Source organism: Ascaphus truei, chromosome 5 (assembly GCF_040206685.1).
Source record: "Ascaphus truei isolate aAscTru1 chromosome 5, aAscTru1.hap1, whole genome shotgun sequence".
Taxonomy (NCBI): Eukaryota; Metazoa; Chordata; class Amphibia; order Anura; family Ascaphidae; genus Ascaphus; species Ascaphus truei.
The window spans coordinates 222,724,437-222,744,601 of record NC_134487.1 but is presented as its reverse complement, the minus strand read 5'-3'; the positions used below and the strand labels follow the sequence as shown (position 1 = coordinate 222,744,601).

The 20,165-nt window shown below is 45.9% G+C and overlaps 1 protein-coding gene across 1 annotated transcript in view; it reads left to right on the top strand.

Annotated features, from left to right (window-relative positions):
• PFDN1 (prefoldin subunit 1) overlaps positions 1-20,165 on the top strand; it is a 103,719-nt gene that overhangs the window by 51,838 nt on the left and 31,716 nt on the right. Inside the window, exon 3 of the mRNA XM_075601690.1 lies at positions 15,194-15,278. Coding sequence (XP_075457805.1) covers positions 15,194-15,278 — 85 coding nt within the window. The remainder of the gene's footprint in view (positions 1-15,193; positions 15,279-20,165) is intronic.

Genomic DNA, 20,165 nt, shown 5'->3' with positions numbered 1-20,165 from the left:
TTCAGCACCGGGCACTTCCTAATCTCTCTGTTGGGACACAGAGATCCCATTATATATTATTGAATAAATCAACCTATATGGATATTTGCCTGTGGTAGGCTTCTTTTTTATTAGTATAGCTTATAGTGAACACTTAAGCTAATATTGATTACGGAACTGATTTTGCTTGGGACTATATATTCAAAGATAGCTAATCGTATTTTAGGGACTATATGTAGTACAGCAGAGTGATCATAACATCTCCTATAATTGTTTACGGCTATATTGGCAATTCGGCTACAAAGCAAATAGCTAAACTTATAAAAACACTAAAGCATATTTGGACAGACAACAGAATGGATTACCACTAAAGTTGACAAGAGTCCAATAGATATCCACAGTTGATAAGTCTGGATATTTTCTATATAAAAGTCCTGCTCCGGTGCTGTCCTCCTCAGCGATGTTATATCCTAATGTATAATATACAAGAGGAGAAGAAAACACACCATATTTGTGTTTTATTGTCTGCAGTGACACATTGGAAACGAATTGAGTGCTGGTAGTGGGGGAGTGCTGGGAGAGAAACAGAGCCCCTCTAAATCCTCTTCTCCTCGATATATATAAAGTCTACGCGCTGGAGAACTCTGCTTCTTTTATACCGTCTATTTTTGGAGGAAATTGAATAGCCTCCATTGGACTCTAGCTGCGGGACAATAAGTATTACAATTTTGTTATTCTCCTAATTTCTGTTTCTAATTGTCAGTGGTCTGGCGCCACTTTATACACTACCGACACGTTTAATCCGAGCAGGGCTAGTTCCGCAAGCCGGGGGATGCCCCGGCTTGCTAGCCCCACTCCCTCGGCGGCGCGGTCACGCGTCATCGGGTGTCAGAGCCCCCTGTACGGGCGTCCAGGGCTCCCCGAGGGAGCCCTGGTGTCCCGCGATGTGGGGGACGGCGGCAGGGGGTTCCGGGGGACTCGGCAGACCCGGCAGCGGGAGGGAGAGCGCCCCGATCGGAGGGCGCTCTTCCGCTGCTTTGGCGCGCGCCCGGCACCCTCCGGCGCGCGCCAGGTTACTGCTGCGGCCGAGAACGGGCAAATGCTCGAATAAACTCGGCCGCAGCAGTATACAGCTATATTTATAGGGTGAATATCCCTATTTTCCTTCTGAGAACTTTGACATTCTTGACCGCGTGTTAGTAACAATCCTCTGGAACTAAAATCGGTATAAAATCCCAGCTGCGTCCGCTACGTTGGGTATTGAGAACTTGGCCACAAAAGGTCGGGACTTAGACTCCAGCGAGCAGACTTTTCAGGCTTGAAATCGAAGCCGGTTGCTCTGCTATTCACGCAAGAGGAACTTTGAAAAGAACGTCTGCGCTCTTACAACTGGAGGACACAAATCTGATTGACTCACATATTCTTATAGTATTCTGAGTTTCATTCACAAAACTCAGTAACCAATCAACGTGTGGGAATATTCCCAAACAACCAATCAGAGCCAAGCCGGCTGGAAAAGTCGGGTCAGCGGGAAATATGAATTAGCCATGGGACATGTGCAAGTTTGTCACCTCCGTCCCTGGCTATCTCAACACCACCCACTGGGACATGCTCCACCAGGTCTGGCAGAGCAAATGACAACTCGGACGACTGCCATTTTATTTCTCCGGACCTGGGTAATCAGCCCTTTCCCCTCTGACCAAATACTGTTCACACCTGGCATCCTTTGACTGCTTTGAACTCCAATGTCCAGCAGGCTTGCTGGCGCCTTTAGGTTAGCACAGGCAGACTATTTGGACATTGGTTCCGAATGTAACAAGCACATTACATGACAATACAGTACAGTAATAAAGTATGGTTTTAATATACTTCTAAGCCTCTGGGTATGAGGGACAGAATAAGAAAGATGCTGTACTCTATTCCTAGCTGCCTTATTCCCCATACACTATCTTTTGGACTTAGTCTGGACTTCAGAGTCCCCCCTCAACCTTATATACGGTTGGGGCACCCACAAACCCTATACTGGTTCTGAGTTACCTGACACTAGCTGGGGAACCCCCCTTAATCTAAGAAATTCCCTCCGCTACAGGGATACCTATTCATCCCTGTGCCTCTTTCACCTTTCTGGGCTATGCTGAAGCAGGGTACCATAGTGGTGAGTCATGCTTGCGTTCTCAAGGGGAGATATTGCCGGGACAATGCGCCTACATGTGTTCGAGAACCAGGCATGATTCTCTGGTACATTTATAGGGGAACCGACAACTCCGGACCCTAACCTCCTAGGCACATTCTGTTAACGGATCCTCCACCCCCCCCCCCCCTTGAAACTCCCACCCTAGCAATCCCTGCTCGCTGGCCGCTGGCATGCCCAGAAAGGGAAACACACAAAAATTACTTTTATTGTATACAAGACATAGCATACAAGCTAACTCTCTTGGACCCTTCTTCATAGATCAGGGTAACCAAAACGGGCTTAACCTTTACTTGAGAGTTTGGTTACCCCCTACCATCAGTCGCCCATGTCCCTCAGGGCTATTCGCTGTGATCGTTCATGGAAGGTGGTATCGCTCAGTCTGATCGTGTGTTGGGAATTTTTAGTACACCCCACATCCATTTTCCGGGTTGAGAGAACTTCTTCCCGCTTAGCCTTTTTTGCAGACGCTTCTTCCATTCGGCCGGTAGGGGGGAGTCTCCAATGTCAAATTGCAGCGTGGGGTCACAGTCCGGTACTGCTACAGCATTCACATCCGTCATAGGATATATTTTCCCCAGCTCCTGGTTGTAGTCAAGCTGGACAGGGTGTAGGGAGATGTTTTGTATGGACACAGCAAACCGAGAGGGGAAGATAGAATTCCATTCCTTTACCTCCGGCACCACCTTCCAGCCTTTCTTCTGATCCTCCTCAGGGGCTGACTCCAGCGAGAAATAACAGTCACTTCCATCATCACTAGGATAGTTGGCTTCGGCTAGTATGTGCTTTACTTCCCCTGGCAGAATTTTGGTCACTCCCTTCTCCAGATTTGAAGACTTGCCCGTGCCGCTCTTGGTCATAAATTCCGTGGCATTCTTCCATGAACCACAGGGTGAATCTTCATCGAGGACAAAGGCATTTCCCCCGCTTCTTTGAGAAAAGCCCAGACTAGTGATCGCACTATGTTGGCGTTGGTGCCCAATATGATGGGTGAATTCGGGTGTTCACAGGGTTTGGGACATAACAGTGCTTCCACCTCAATAGGGTGCATTAGGTTAGTATTGAGTTTAGGTATATTCATCCGTACTTTAATTACTCCATCTATTGGGTAATCCTGGCTGCTAAGCCCCCACAGATTCATGGTTGCCAGGTACTCCTGGCTACTGAGCCCCCCGCAGAATTGTGGTTTCAGCTGATCCAAATGGCAGATGCTGTAGATGAGTATTGTAGAAGACCTGTATACAATGGTTACCTGTGAACCGGTATCCAATAGGGCAGACGTATAGATCCCTTCAATTAAGACTCTGACCAACGAGGTGGGGTCTATACGGCTTGAGAGGTCGGATCGGGCCTCCTTCCTAGGGCTGGCAGGCATCGGGCTTTTCCTGCAAAGGGGCGACTGTATTTTCTGATGAGTTGCAAAAGTTAGCATGGCTGCTTTTGGAGGTTGCCTTCTGAGGGCACTCCCTCATGTGTACCTCCTCCCTGCAGTCTTAACAGCGAGGTTTATGATCGGGTGTTCCACGGAAGAGCGGGGCCAGGTCGCGGGCCACCCGTGCTGGTGGTCGGGGGTTCGACCGTGTTGACTCCGGAGTCGTTACTTCCGCAGGGTCCCTCTGTGCTGCTGTCCTCCGGATGGAGCTGCTGGTATCCTCCGAGCGTTTGGACTCTCGGTTCTTTTTGGGCGTATTGAACCGCAGGGTTTCTGGTCCTGCACGCGGTGCATTAGTTCATCAAACTTGGGAGGATGCTCTGTGGAGAGAGTACATCTGAGCATAATGGTAATAGGATGCATTAGCAAGGACAACCGCAGCACGTGTGAGACGGTGACTATCTAGCGTTGGCAACTCAATAACCCCTTTTGATACTAGTATCCATAGGGTTAACGGAAGCGCCAGATGAACACGGACATATTTTCCCCATCATTTTGCTTAAGATTGTGAAATTTGGCCATAAGTTCCACGGCATAGTCTTTAGAACCGTAGGCGGTATTTAAGACCATAACCAGGTCTCGGGCGACAGCCTCCGTATAATGTTCACAATACTGTTGAACAATATTGGCCACAATGCGCTGCAAGCACTGCACTATTCGCTGTTCTTTCACCGCCTCAGAGGACCACCACTACCTTATTACCTGAAGGGTGTGATCCTTCCACTCCCCAAATTCTTGCTCGCCTTGTGGGGTGGGCAGCAACTCAGAGAAGGCCTTTAGCCTATGGTTGTGGTGGACGTTGGAGGATTTGGTTAGGGTGTCGGACAACCGTTGCAGTACATCGGTTAACAAGGTTTTTGACAGAGAGCAACCCTGGCGCTCGGGACCACCCTCTCTCCGGTGGGAGCTATTCGGTGGTGATCGCGTGTCGTCTCCTCCGGTTTCCACATCTACTCTCATCACTATCCTCTCTTAATCTCGACCTTCGGGTATATTAGGGGACACCCCCCCATCCGAGGCTGCGTGGAGGTGTATGCCTTTGGGCCCCTTTCTCGCATCCAGGTCGGTACGGCTGGCGATCAGCACCGTATCCCAGACAGAAGTGGAATCATATACGCCCAGATTTTAGCACACCCTAGGTGTTGCATTAAAGCCAGGCATATGTCACAGGAGAGAGTCATGTGGCTGGGAGGTTCCGCCCGTGCCAGGGCCTACTGCTGTCTTAGGCCTGGGACATAGTAAAGACTTTGGTGCTGCTGCTCGCTCTTGCTTGCTGCCGCTCGCTCTACCAGGAGCTTTTTGCTGTCCTGGCAGAGGAGACAGCAAGCGCGCTTGGGAGGCGGGTATCACTGTGTGTGTCACTTGGTAGCTGTGTGTGTGTGTGTGTGTGTGTGTGTGTGTGTGTGTGTGTGTGTGTGTGTGTGTGTGTGTGTGTGTGTGTGTGTATTATATAATATTTTAAAAATTAAAAAAAAAAACATGTTGTGAGAATAAATTATTTATTAACATTGTGCAACTTTGATAAATATATTCACACACATACACACATACATAAATCACTCACACAGTGACACACACACACAGTGACACACACACACAGTGACACACACAGTGACACACACACAGTGACACACACAGTGACACACACACAGTGACACACACACACACACACAGTGACACACACACACACACAGTGACACACACACACAGTGACACACATACACACACATACACACAAACATACATATACACACACATATACACACAGTGACACACACACACAGTGACACACATATACACACACACACACACATACATACACACACACACACACCTACCTCTGTGCTGTCTGGTGGCTCTGTAGTTAAAATGCCGGACCGGCTGCAGCCCCATTGGATGGGAGCGGTCACGTGACCGCTCCTCCGCTTCCCCGAGCGGCAAATTTCAAACTTGTCTGTCTCGGGGAAGTTTCTCTGCCTCCGCACGCATCACCACGCATGCGGAGGGAGAAACTATAGCCGCGCTGATTACAGATGCAGGAGCTTTGTGCATCTCTTCTGCGTGGCTCAGCCCGCCTCAGCGACGCTGATTTCACTATGTCCCAGGCCTTAGGCTGCGCTTATAGTGACGGCTACGGATGACGTCTCCCGTCTCCGTAGCCCAAGCGAAAGTTGTAATTTGAGTTTGGGAGACGTCTCTAGCTACAAGGGGAGTTTGTATGCTGAATTTACAGTACTTTTACTTTAAATGACGGGTGAATTTACTATTTTAAAGTTGTTCATATAGTGTTTCACTTCACACACACACACACACACACACACAATCAGAGCCGCCAACAAATCATGGGGCCCAGGACAAATGAAAGGAGCAGCCCCCCCACCCCCAACCCATAGCGCACCTACCACGGAAAAACACATTTTAGCGTACAACTTTTACTTAACCCCCCAATACATATAAAAATACACCCTCCAATACATATAAAAATACACCCCCACCCACCCCAATACATATAAAAATACAATAATTATTACACTGCCCACCCAGTGCCTGGTCAGCAGCGGTGGAAGTCAGCTGAGCTAAGCTTCCGCCTCACCGGCGTGAGAGGGAGGCCCAGTACACACATGAGCAGCAATTGTGGGACTGAGAGGTGCCTGCAGCAGGACAGGGCCGGCAGCAACTGCTGTGACCTGCAGCCAGGCCCCTGCCACCGCCAGCCCTCCACAGTCCCTCCAGCCGCCGGGCTACTGCCACCCACCGGCCCCCTGCAGTCCTGCCACCCATCGCCCCCTCGCAGTTCCGCCAGCTCCCCGCCACCACCCCCCCCCCGCAGTCCCGCAAGCCGCTGGGCCCCCGCCAACCCCCCCATCACCAGCCACCGGCCCGACCTGTGATAATCCTCAAGGCAAGCCTGATTTGTATATGTATTGGGGGTGTATTTTATATATGTATTGGGGGGGAGTGGGGTATATTTGTAGATGTATTGAGGGGAAGTGAGGTATATTTGTAGATGTATTGGGGGGAGTGGGGTATATTTGTAGATGTATTGGGGGGGAGTGAGGTATTTTTAGATGTATTGGGGGGGGGGGGGGTGGGGTTGTCACGAGAGAACAGCACATATAACCGGGCCAGATTGAACAAGACTAGGATATAGTAAACTGAATGAGTTTATTTCCTATGAGCATAAGAGACAATACATCAAGCAAATAACATTACAGAAATATTTCCACTTACTGGGGTTGGACAAGGAGATATTCAGCCAAATAGCAGCTCCTTAGTTGTTATATGTCACGACAAGCACAGGAATAAGGGGTGCAAGCAACTATATAGATGTAGGCCTCCCATTCCTAACAGGGCAGTTCAGTTGGTGAACAATTATCTTGTCCCAATCAAAGGTTGCCAGGTAACGCAAAAAGCTAGGTTTACCCAGCCCCTCATTAATACAACCCTCCCCTGTAGCTACTTGGCCAGCCCATTTATAAAAAACTATGACATGATGCCTTCGTTGCCATCCTGTCTAGCAAAAATGCTTATTGGGCAGGGGTATTTCATGTAGGGTGTTACGTTTGACAGTTCACAATGCTTTGTATGCATCTGGGAGATCTGGCTGCATATGCAATGAGGCGAGCCACCTCCAGTGATGTACAAGTTTTTTCTCACCTCTGAGGAACTTCTCCACGACAAAGCCTTTCAAGTAGCCTCCTTTGATTGTACAAATACATATCAAAGGGGCCATTTGGCAAGCTTTCAAACCTATCCAAAGTTATAGTAAAAACAGCGATAACTCATAACTATATTTCCCATATATTAAATCAGATTAACAATATGTATGCAACCTGTGTTCGTTGCATAGGAAAGCATATCCAAATTTCAGCCTTGTAGCACAAACACATACTGTACAGAGATATGGTTCTATGGGTTTACATTATAACAAATACACAGTTAACCCCTCTCTCCATGGTAATACATACCATAGCAATTAATTCTACTGAAGCAGGGGGATGCAGATCAACATATACACAATATGGTTAACCCTTTCTCTCCTGACATGATTTATACACACATAGTAATATAACACAGACTGCTGGGGAAATACATCTCAGACCTGGGACAATTCTGCTGCAGCAGGGGGATGCAGATCAACATATACACAGATCCCATTAACCCCTCATACCCCGATCATGACAGGGGTGTGTTTTTGTATGTATTGGGGGGTTAAGTAAAAGTTACGCGCTCAAAAAATATTTCCGTGGTAGGTACGCTCTGGGTTGGGGGATCTGCTCCTTTCATTTGTCCTGGGCCCCATGATTTCTGTTGGCGGCCCTGCTCTTACACACACAATCACACTCCCACACACAATCCCACACACACACACACACACACACAATCCCACACACACACACATTCACACCCCCCCCTCTCCCTGCACTCACACAGACACATTTCCCCTCTCCCTGCATCAGATCAGAAGCTATCTGATTGGTCACAGCCTGTCACATGAGGAGACCAACTCTGTAAAAATCAAATTCTACTGACTACAGAGATTCATGTCGCTCCGTTGCTGTCGCCCCTACTATAAGCGCATGCTACAAATTCAATGCATGTGTTTTGAAGCGACGTCGCGTTGCTGTCGCCGGCACTATAAGCGCAGCCTTACTGTGGCCAGCCCTATAATACAGGGTAGGAGAAGCTAGCTGGGGCCAGGGAAAGGGCTTGGCCTACTCCAGGGTGCTGACTTGCTCCCTGGACACTACCTCTCCCTTCGCCGGCTCTGTCAGGACTGACCACGCCATCTCCAGTCCGCAGAGGAAATCCTGAACGACAGGACCTCCCTTTCCTGCAGCGCTAACCTCAAGGTGGCCGCTGCCTTACACACAGTCCATATGTACGCAACCCACAACATGGCCGACACAGCTCACCAAACCCTCCCACGCAACAGGACCACTGTCAGGAAGGAGGCAAGAGAGTGTACCCTGCTACATATGTATGAGGCCATCAACACTTTTTAAAATCTTTAGATCAAGGAAGTTGATCTGATCCCTTTTAATCTCTGAGGTCAATTTAAGATTGTGATTGTTGTTCATGGAATGGCAGGTACTTTTTTTTTTTTTTTTTAAAGCATTCAGTCCAAATGTAAAAAAATGCATTCCAAAAATAATGTTGCGCGCATGTTTTATGCGCATGCGTGTACGTCTCAGCGTCTCACTCCATTGGAATGAATAGGGCCGGCGTCGCCATAGGAAATGCATGGGCCGGCGCCGCCATAGGATTCAATGGGACCTCCGCCCCTATTGGAGTCAATGGGCAAACCACACTTTTCACAGTTAACCCTACTCCGTTCGGTTGAGGGGAGAGGGCAGGAAATTGCCATGCAGTCATGCCGGAGCAGTGATTACATGGTGGCCAAATCCCAGCCCTCTAGTGCCTACGGAACCGAAGTTATGGGTTTTCAGTTTACACAGTTTTATACTTAGTGTTTAAAAGCCACGCGGCTTTTCTCCGCCAATGCGGTCAATGGTGGGACCCTCATGGCCGGCGCAACCCTTTCTCGCCACCATTGACTGTCAGACCCTGCTGGGGTCGAGTAAGGGGGTCCCCCTGAGCTAGGGGCAAAAATAATTTTATTGCTGGCTGCCCTGGAACAAAAGTTACACACGTTAATTGGTGGTGTGGCCGTAGCCTAGTTCCCACGCCAATTGAGAGATCAAGCTCTTTTCAATGAAACAGTAGCCATTTCCGGATGCTGCGGTCTGGCAGGCATCCAACTCATTATTGGAGAGCAGGCTTCGAGGAATCCCCATTGAAAGATATTACGCCATTCACTTTCGATGGAGAAGCTCCACTCCTCTCAGGCGCCACCTGCTGGTCTTCTCAGGTATCGGGCCCAAATCTGTGAAATCTCCATAGGGTTGCATGGAGCTCCAATGTATGGAACAAAGGGCCATAAACCTGTAAATACAATTAACCCTTTCCCTCCTGACCTGATCCCAGTGTGTGTTGTTGGTGCATACACTGTAGGGGTACAAACACTGATAATTGGAACAATACATACAACCAGCAAAGAGAACACATTTTGCCCTGAGGCAGGGGAATACAAATACATGTAATCACTCTAATTGTGGGAACATTATAACCAAAGGGACATACATTTTGGTTGTGAAGCAGGGGACCATGTGTAGTACAAGTACATTTCTGGTTAACCCCTCACTTCCCAGACGGTTGAAGGGGGTGACCCCTATATTACTCGCTGGGCACCCCGCTGCCATCACAATAACATTGGGCATGTTAATGGATTCAGGACAGGAAAGGATTCCTGCCTGTACATTTTAAAACACCATTACAATACAGTTTATTTATAATTGTATGTTCTGCTTATGCAACAATTATAAACCTTACATGTTTATGGTTTCTTTTTACCTAGCTGCACTCCAAAAATTAGAGTGCTAGCGCTTTCCTAACACAAGTTATCCACTTAATTGAAGGGGCTGCGGATTGACATATACTCGGTCTGGGTTACAAGCCGGCATACAAAGTATCCGTCCTGGCTTTGATTGGCAACCGCAGACACGCGCAGCTACTTCAACTCAAGTGGATAACAAGACGGCAGAATACAATGTATCAAGAAGTCACATCAGCTAAACCGCAGACCACTTATTCAATTGACTTTGCGGTTTCATCGTCTGTGGTCCGAAAACTGATACCTATCTTGAAAGCAGCTACTTATTCACGGGCACACTTCTTCAATCAGCGCTTGGCATAGTGCTAGCAGCTCCCCCTTGTGTCGCAAATACAGTTAGTAGTTCATTCATTCATTGAACTGCAACTACAGTAGCTTCAGAGCTGCAAAATAGGAATAATAAAGATAGTGTAGGGGAATATATGGTATTATGGGGACAATGCATTTTAACCCCTTCATTCCCAACAGGGCTTAGGGTTAACCAGCCGGGCATAATACCTTTATTATTGGCCTGGTTAACCATCTCCAGCCACACTAATATGAGCAAATTTTGAAGACAATGATTCGGTTATCAATGTAGATAAATTCAATCTGGTTCCTGCTCAAGTGATCCAATTCTTGGGAGTTGTTTTCAACACTTGCCTGGTGTAATTACCGGTTTCCAAGATTTTAAAAAGTTCAACTTTTTTCCGGAAGCTATCAAACCTGCAATTTATGCATATTATAGTGCTCATCAAGTAATCAAAGTAGTGCTTTAGGTCATATTTGGTCGAAAGCCATGGCAGAGAAACTTCATGAGGTTTGGGTGACACAGGAAACCAAACCTAAATTACGGAATACAGTTACTGTTGAGCACAAAGTGCAGGCTCCAGTGGTGGAAAATAAATTTGCAGGAAGGCAAATCAATAATTTCCCTAACCTGGACAGTGTTAAAAAACCAAAGTAAGTTTTACAAGATGCTGTTTGCCAATTAGTTCAGGTGGTCAAGCCAAGACTGATGAAGTAGAGTCCATCTATAAAACGTGTAGGATTCCTGTCCACTTCAGTTAATATCTGACTTTGAAGCTGTTTCTCCACATCACCATTCAATACTCCGTGTCTATGATATAAAGCCGGTTTAACTCGCACCGATTGGCTGCCTAACCAGGGATGAGTCTAACATCAGCGGCTCTAGCGTAGAGTCGCAGGAGTTTTTGATTCAGGCTGATGCCGTGTGAGGGGGAGCTTATCCCCATAACCATATCTACTATATATTTATGAAAGCACTGTATGTCTGCGTCCCTAGCGGCAATCTCATTGGTCCCTTGGCCCGCCCGCCCCCGGACACCTCTCATTGGCCTGAGGCGGAGTGACGGGCCAAAGGACACACACACGTAGGGGGGGTGTTACCTACATTAGCGGGGCTCACAGTGTTAGCAGCACCCGCGCGCACCTCCTCCTCTCCCCGTGTCTCCCGCGCTTTCACCCCGCCCCCCCCCCCCCTCCCCCGGCGCCGCTACAGTCAGCGGGACACACACACTATTATTACCCCTTCAGCGCCCCCCCCACCCAGTGTCAGCGGCCGTGCGAGACCCCCCTTCTATATCTCCCACCTCTCCCCCCCACACATATACATGCCCCCCCCCTCCCCGGCGCTACAACTCACCCCTTCCCCGGCGGGGGAACAGCCAGTGGCCAGGCAGCCTGCCTCGCGGCACCGAGTACCCAAGATGGCGGCGCCCAGGACACAGCGGGGGAGCGGCCACAACACGCTGCCTCCCGCCTCAGATCCACGTGGGACCTGCCGGATGGGCGAGTGAGCGGCCTTCAATTCCCTTCCACCCCCCTTCACCTCCCCTCCACCCCCCCTCCCCTCCAGTGTCAGTGTCTCCCCGATACCCCCCCAGGCGCCGCTACAGTCAGCGGGGGAGCGAGCGAGCGCCCGGGACACAGCGGGGGAGCGGACACAACACGCTGCCTCCCGCCTCAGATCCACGTGGGACCTGCCGGATGGGTGAGTGAGCGGCCTTCACCTCCCCTCACCCCCTTTCACCCCCCCTCACCCCCTTTCACCTCCCCTCACTCCACTTCTCCTCCCTTCCACCACCCTTCACCTCCCCTCCACCCTCCCCTCCACCCCCCCCCCCTTCACCTCCCCTCCACCCCCCCCCCCCCTTCACCTCCCCTCCACCCCCCCCTTCACCTCCCCTTCACCTCCCCTCCACCCCCCCCTTCACCTCCCCTCCACCCCTTCCCACCGCCTCCCCCCCTTGTTTAATGTTCCAATGCTTTGGGAATTCCTTCAGGAATTTGAGAATCAATTGAAATCATTCTCCTCATCCTTTAGTCTGTTGCAGCAATGGGAGCTCTATCCATGATCCTATGATCTGCCGGTTTATAAAAGCAACAACTAGGGTTCATATTCCTTCATGGGACCTGAATTTGGTTCTGGAACAGCTCGGATCTTCCATATTTGAGCCAATACATGATCTGTCAAATAAATTACTTTTAATTACTATTAAAGTGGTCTTTTTGACAGCAATTATGACAGAACGCAGTCTGAACTTTTCGTTCAAGTTGGAAATAAAATAGTATGAATATCTTTATTTATATAGCGCCATCCATGTCCATAGCGCTTCACAGCAGTAATATACTGTATGTGACCTAATATAACACATAATGGGAACAAGTGCTTTAAGACATAAAAATAACATTAGGAAAAGCAGTAGAGGGTGTAACAAGTCCAATATCAGTGCTACAAAATCTCTAGTGATAAAATCACCCTTCTAGGGAAAACAATGAAACAAGTACTGCATTCAAAAAGTCAAATCAAGTATGTGCATCCTTTCATGATGACTGACAATAGTTGTATATCAGTTTACGAGTGTGTGAGAAACCTGAAGCGGTCTGGTGGGTCACATATGGCTTGCGCTGAGGTCGACCTGGGACAGAAATATGGAACCATAAGTCTCAGAAATCACATCTTCCGCCTTCCCACAGCTGACCTTGACTCGCCACTATGACCCTTTTTAATACAATGTATTTTTCAAAACTGATTTACCAAAAGTCAACATGATATTCTCATCAGAGATGGTATATCGTAATACTCGTGGGATCTTTGCCACTGGAAGTTGCATCGGCCCATAGAGTAAAGGATGTAGAAAGATACCTGTACAATAGCGGGCCACAGCTTTGAACTGAAGGGCTAGAGAGTGGAAAAATACTAAAAAAAAAAAAAAATAACAGTTAAAAAATGTGTTACCTTTTTTTAAATTATTATTGTTATTTCTTTCTGCTTACAATCTATGTGATAATTAGGGAGAAAGTGGAGACGGTAGGAGGACGTTCTAGTGCATCTGTAAGAGGTCAAGGTCGGTGCATATGAGATGTATTATAACAGCCAAAAGGAGATACCCATATGCTTCATCAGAGGTGTGTTTGAAGATGAGCCGTAGGCTTGTAATATAGTAAGCGAAGGCGCGCGTGCGACAATGATACATACCTGTCTCCCTAGGACAGTTTATCAAGTGCTGATGCGCATGGCAGAAAGCGTTGGCGCGGCAGCTGCGTGGAAATACAAAGACATTTGTATTTCCAAGCAGCTGACGTGCCACATGCCACTGTGAACCAATCAGTGTGGCCTACCACTGTGACATCATGGCCACGCCTCCTAGCCACGTACGTCACTATTTGGCCTATAGACACTAAACGCATGCGGCACGCGCGCCAGCACATACGATATTACTACCTTTAAAAGTGGAGAGAGCGGGTGCTAGTTGGATATTGAGGGGAAGAACATTCCAGAGGCGTGGGGCAGTGAGTGAGAAGTTTTAGGAAGGAGGGCGTTTTTAGATACAAATGGGGTAGACAAAAGACATCCTTTTGAGAACGTTGCTGTATATTTTCAATGTAACATATTTTCAGATTTTCACGTGAATCAGGACATAATTGTGCAATCTTTTTTGCCCTAAACCAGTCAAGGAGAAACAGTGGCACAATTTGAAAGTAGTTAGGGTATTGAGGACTTGTGTTCTTTCAGAAACCTCATGGTTCATCTTCTGACGGTACTAGAAAAGGGCAAGTGGCTTTGATTTGCTTCAATATTTAGATGGATCAGAGCGGCTGTTTCTGAAGCATGCAAGTTGTCAGGAAGCGATCTGCCTGAGAGAATAAAATATCATTCTTATAGTTCCATGGCAACCTCAATGGGTTGAAAAGGCTCAAGCTTTGCAAAAAATATGCAGTTCAGCAACGTGGTCTTCATTTAATTTGTTCACTAAGGACTAATGTCTGGATGTTCAAGCTTCAGCCAATGCAAGAGACTTACGGAAGAAAAGTGCTTCAGGCAGTCGTTTTGTCTGTTGAAATGGATGCACCCTCCCAGTGGTTTTGAATGGGATGTGGTGGAAATAGGAAATGTACCTGCCGATATTTTGGTTTCTTAAAGTATTTTATGGTAGCATACTTCCCCCTCTCATTCTCTACCCTTGTTAATGTTTATGCTTCTTTTAAGAGAGCTTGGGTAGAAGATAACTGACCAGGGATGAGCCACGCCTCCTTTATACTGATCGCAGAAGTTCTTGACCTACCTTCAGCAGGAAGGAGAAGTTAATCCGGGGGGCATAGACGACTTGAAGAAACCTACATATCTGTACATACATTCCCTGTATTCTTGCAGTCGCTGTAAATTAATAGATTCCTGTAGATGTTGCGCTTGACTATGAATCAGACATTCCATATATCTCTTCTATGAAGTATAATAAGGAATAGATTAGCAGAAGCACAGATCTGTCTGTTCTAGTTTAGCCAGGTGAATACAGATTAGTCTGTCACTGATCCAAACTTCTGTCTTTCTGTGTACCATAACATCACTGGATTTCAAATCTGATTTTATTTCAGCGTGGTGGTTTTTTTAGTCCATCTATTTACGAAGTATAAATACAGATGTAGCCAACCTGCCGGTGTGTCAAAGTTACAGAAATGCAGCGGTCATGTTATTTAGATAACGCTCATTTCCATTTGTTTGTTAGAAGCCATGTCAAATCTATAAATATTGTGGCAGCTTTAACGCGATGCATCAGCAAAAACGTTGGCTATATCTGTTCACCAGCTTCTTTAATTTCCTTAATGTATTATGTCACGTATTGTTCTTTTTCAGGTTTGTCCTTCAGTCAAAAGAAGTGATTCACAGTCAACTTTTCGATAAACAGAAAGTAGCTGATGAAAAGATTAAAGAGCTCGAGGTTAGTTTAATATGTCAAACTTTGTTTTGGATATTTTTTTTAACAACCGTATTGTAAAATTTGTAGTCCGGTTTAGATTTTCACTGTTACCCGACAATTGCTTTTCTGTGGCCTGATGGGTTTTCCCTCAACAATTTTTTTTATATCTGTTAGGATTCTATAGAGGCAGCCAGCCAGCCAGAAGTATACTCAATTTGTGTCAGAATGCCAGCAGTTTAAAATATACTCAAGCAATATCGGTGGTAAGCGCCACCTCCCTGTGGTAGGACAGGATCAAACTTGCATGCGCCCTATAAAGGGCACATCCTCCTTTACCTGTCCTACCTGGTGGTAGGAACTTGCATAGAGAGATGTCATTACTTATATGAGGTTCCCTTGTGGGTGTCTCTTGCTCAAGTCCCTACCTAAGGACTAAGTGCACCCTTTTCCTAATGCACAAAGGTGGGGAAATGGAGCCAGCTCATAAGGTGAGATTGGTTCCTCTTTACAAGACAGCAGAAGTCGCTTAACTTACTGGGGGCTGGTAAACTTTGAACCAGCATCCACAGGACCCCCTGCAGCACAGAAAGGAGACCAAGATATGCAGCCAACCAACGGGCATAGGAGGGAGGGATCCTGCATCGCTTATGATGCAGGTAATGCCTTGCGAGTCTGCAGACTCCTCCTGTACCAAGAGGGCCACCGTATGCTGTCAGAACGGAGGACAGGCAGCAAGTGGGCTATCACTATGGTTGTAGTAGACCGCGTGACCAGCAGGCATTTTAAAAACCAGGAAAACACAGGCAGATAAGTGATGAGGAGACACAGAAAAGCAGCTTCTGAGTGGATTAACCCCTTTAACTACTTTCTGTAAGTAATGGACGGGAAATTATTCAGGGGAGAAATCTTCTGAATCAGGTAAGAGAGGAATTATTGTTTCTTATGGTATATTATGTATCCTACAGATGTTGGCTCTATACAATGCAGGACCTAAAGCCCCTCAGGAATTCAGTGCAGAGAATATTAGACCCAAGAAGGGACAAAGTCGAAACATTTAACTTGTGCAGGATGATGCAGAAAACATTTGATAGCTTTAAAACCACAAATATACAAACAGCATCAGGAAAGTCGTAGCATAGAGAAGAACCTATCAGAAGCGTTTCTCAGCCTCCTCTCAGGAATATAAGAACACTACATAGCGCAAAACTCCCCTCAGGCATGTAAAAAAAGGAAAAACAACAACATAGTGCAAATGTGTATTAAACAATTGGACTAATATCCAATTGTTTAATACACATTTGTACTATGTTGTTATTTTTCTTTTTTTTACATGCCTGATGAGAGTTTTGCGCTTTGGAGTGTTCTTGTTGCCTTATCTTAGGGTGTTGAGAAACACCCTTATTCCAGCTGCATCTCCCTATTGGTGATGTATTTGTTTTAATTAATTATCACTAGGTTACATAGTTGATGAGGTTGAAAAAAGACGTACGTCCATCAAGTTCAACCTATGCTAAATTTAGACAACAGATACTTTATCCTATATCTATACTTACTTATTGATCCAGAGGAAGGCAAACAAAAAAAAACCCAGAGTCAATGGTCCAATGATATCTCATAAGGGGAAAAATGAATTCCTTCCTGACTCCAAGAATTGGCAATCGGATTAATCCCTGGATCAACATCCTTCCCATGTATACTTATTTGGTATATCCCTGAATACCTTTCTCATCTAAAAAGATGTCCAACCTTTTTTTAAACAAATCTATTGTATCTGCCATCACAGCCTCCATGGGTAAGGAATTTCACATTTTAACTGCCCTACTGTAAAGAACCCTTTCCGTTGTTGCTGGTGTAATTTCCTTTCCTCCAACCTTAAGGGATGGCCCGAGTCCTTTGTGCTGCCCATGGGATGAATAGTTCTTTTGAAAGCTCCTTGTATTGTCCCTGAATATATTTGTATATAATTATCATATACCCTCTTAGACGCCTCTTTTCTAATGTAAATCAATCTAATTTAGCTAGCCTCTCCTCATAAGTTAGATGGTTCATCCCCTTTATTAATTTGGTGGCTCTTCTCTGCACTCTCTCTAGTTCCATAATGTCTTTTCTTAGGATTGGTGCCCAAAATTGTACTCCATATTCAAGGTGAGGTCTTACTAATGCTTTGTAAAGGGGCATAATTATGTTTACTTCCCTTCCATCCCTTCCATCCATTGCCCGTTTCATGCAAGATAAGATCTTGTTTGCCTTTGCAGCTACTGCATGACTTTGGGCACTATTGTTAAGCCTGCTGTCTACATGCACTCCTAAATCCTTCTCCATCAAGGATTCCCCCAATGTATCTCCATTTAATTTGTAATTCGCCTTTTTATTCTTGCATCCCAAATGCATAACCTTATATTTATCTGTATTAAACCTCATTTGCCATTTACCTGCCCACGTTTCCAGTCTCTCCAAGTCCTTCTGAAGAGAAATGACATCCTGTTCTGATGTATTACCTTACACAATTTAGTATCATCAGCAAAGATGGAGACTTTGCTCTCGATGCCACACTCAAGGTCATTAATAAACAAGTAGAAAGCTTAGAACACAGTTCCATATAGTGGTGCTACAAATGACTCAGGTAACCAATTTCAGAAGAAAAGTCAAATTAACTTGCTTGAAGAATCATAATAAAATCAAACGACATGAAATGAAATGAATATATGCTGGTGTAATCAGGGTATGTACTCATTGAAGGGAGGTAAGTATCAATGTCCTGGTAAGTGGTACAGAAGGGGAATCAATCACGACTAATCTGTATATCCTCCGATCTGGACAGTCTCCCTAGAGTATATATAAACCCTGTGTATACAATCCCAGCACAGTCACATATACATACGAGCCGTAATGATAAAGGGTTACTCACATGCAGTCGTTGATAGAGTTCTTACTCGTGGCGTGCATCCGTGGTGTCAGTGTTGATCCCAAAAAGGGAAAGAGAAAAAACGCAGCACAGCCGTGCAATGCGAAGGGCAGAAATCGGCTACAGCTGGGTACTAGATAAAAAGGTCCTTTAATACATCAAAGACAACATGGTACAGAAAAAGAAAGCACTCTTATGTGTTTCACGCTGATCCCAGCGCTTCGTCAGAGAGTATATCATCCTACTGCTTACCTCCATTCTTGTAGTCTCCTTCCATCCCTCCCCGGAAGGGACGTATCGGAGTAGCTCTGTTGGTAATTGGTTGTTCATAATTTAAACAAAAAGCTACGTCATAGACATCCTACGGAGGGAGGGAAGGGACATATTGCTCCTAGAATGGGGAAGATAGAGTAATGAATAATACAGATCTGAGAATAACAATGAATGCTAAACCGAAACCAAAAAGAATTAAAAACAATAGAACAAAGCTTGATGGAGGAACACAAATGAGCTGAAAGCAAGTATCTCATGATTGAAGAATAATATGTTAAACAGGTATATATATGTTCAAGAGAAAACTAGTGAATCCAAAATATATGCACATAAAGTATTAAGATCTATATAGGAAAGTCATATTGGTCAATTATTTATTTAATTGAAATGGTTGGAAACATAATTCTACAGATGTCCAACCAGTGACCAGGCTTTGCTATATAAGTTAAACAAAATATACATAATATGGACAGATCATTAAATGCATTTTTATAAACATGAAACAATATCAGGAGAGCATATATATTTACAAGATTACGTAATGGTTAGTAAAGTCAAAGGGAAGCATGAGATGATCTACATCAAAAAATGCTTTAGTTCCCAATCGGTATTTATACCCCCGGGTGATAATGACCCGAGGGTATAAATCCAAAACATTTCTCTCTTATTGTGAGAGTAGCCTCTCTATTGCCCCCTCTAATGTTTTTTGAGATTTGTTCAATAGCACTAAAAGTGAATGTGCTCATGGAACCTGTTTGACATGTGGAAAAATGTCTAGAGACAGGCTACCACTGTCTTGAACACCGTCCCGCTCACAGGCACCACAACCGTGACGTCACTGCACCCCGACGCCGTTTCGTGTCCTCCCCCTGAAGAAGCTCCTCCCCCTGAAAAAGTGTCTGTGGACACGAAACGGCGTCAGGGTGCAGTGACTTCACGGTTGTGGCGCCTGCGAGCGGGACGGTGTTCAGGACAGTGGTAGCGGGAGATCCTCTCACCCTGCCTGGAGATACGGTTGTATACAAGACACTGCTGACATTGTGGTGCTACAGCTGCAGCTTTCTGATATTATCAGTTCTGGGGTTGAGTGTTGGGGCATTTTTTGACATAGGCATTTTGATGTGTATAGGTGTTTACCATTGCACCACTATATACTGCCTGCACACACAGTGTGTATGTTATTACACACCACACTCTTTACCATACTTACCTCTGCTGCTGCTGCAGCTGATGATATACTACATGTGTATTCAGTCTGTGGAATATACACCTTAGCAGGGCTATATCAGTACTGACTATACCGCACCAGCGCTTTATATGGATTGATTGGTAGTGAGGCTAAGATAATCATAATATAGCTATTAAGCTGATTGATTTCACTACCAGTTTCCCACCTGACACACACCCCCTCAGGGGATCATATTTATTCCTCTTTTAATTCACATGTACATACCTACACTTGTTTCAGCGTGACTACTTGTCAACATTAAAGTTTTGTTATTTTCTGTTTTTATACAGACCGTCTGTCTGTTACTGTTGTTATACCCTCATTGGGGTAGTGGAATTTTGGTCAAATCAGTGGATATTTATCCTTGTAAATTGTACTTGTGCACCATGAGTGCGTGCTAATAGGGATCTAGGTGACTCTGTTCGCCATTTGTTTGTGTCTAATTCCTTCCCTACGCACCTGGAGCCTGATACTAATTTGTATGTTTTGGGTATTGAGCGAT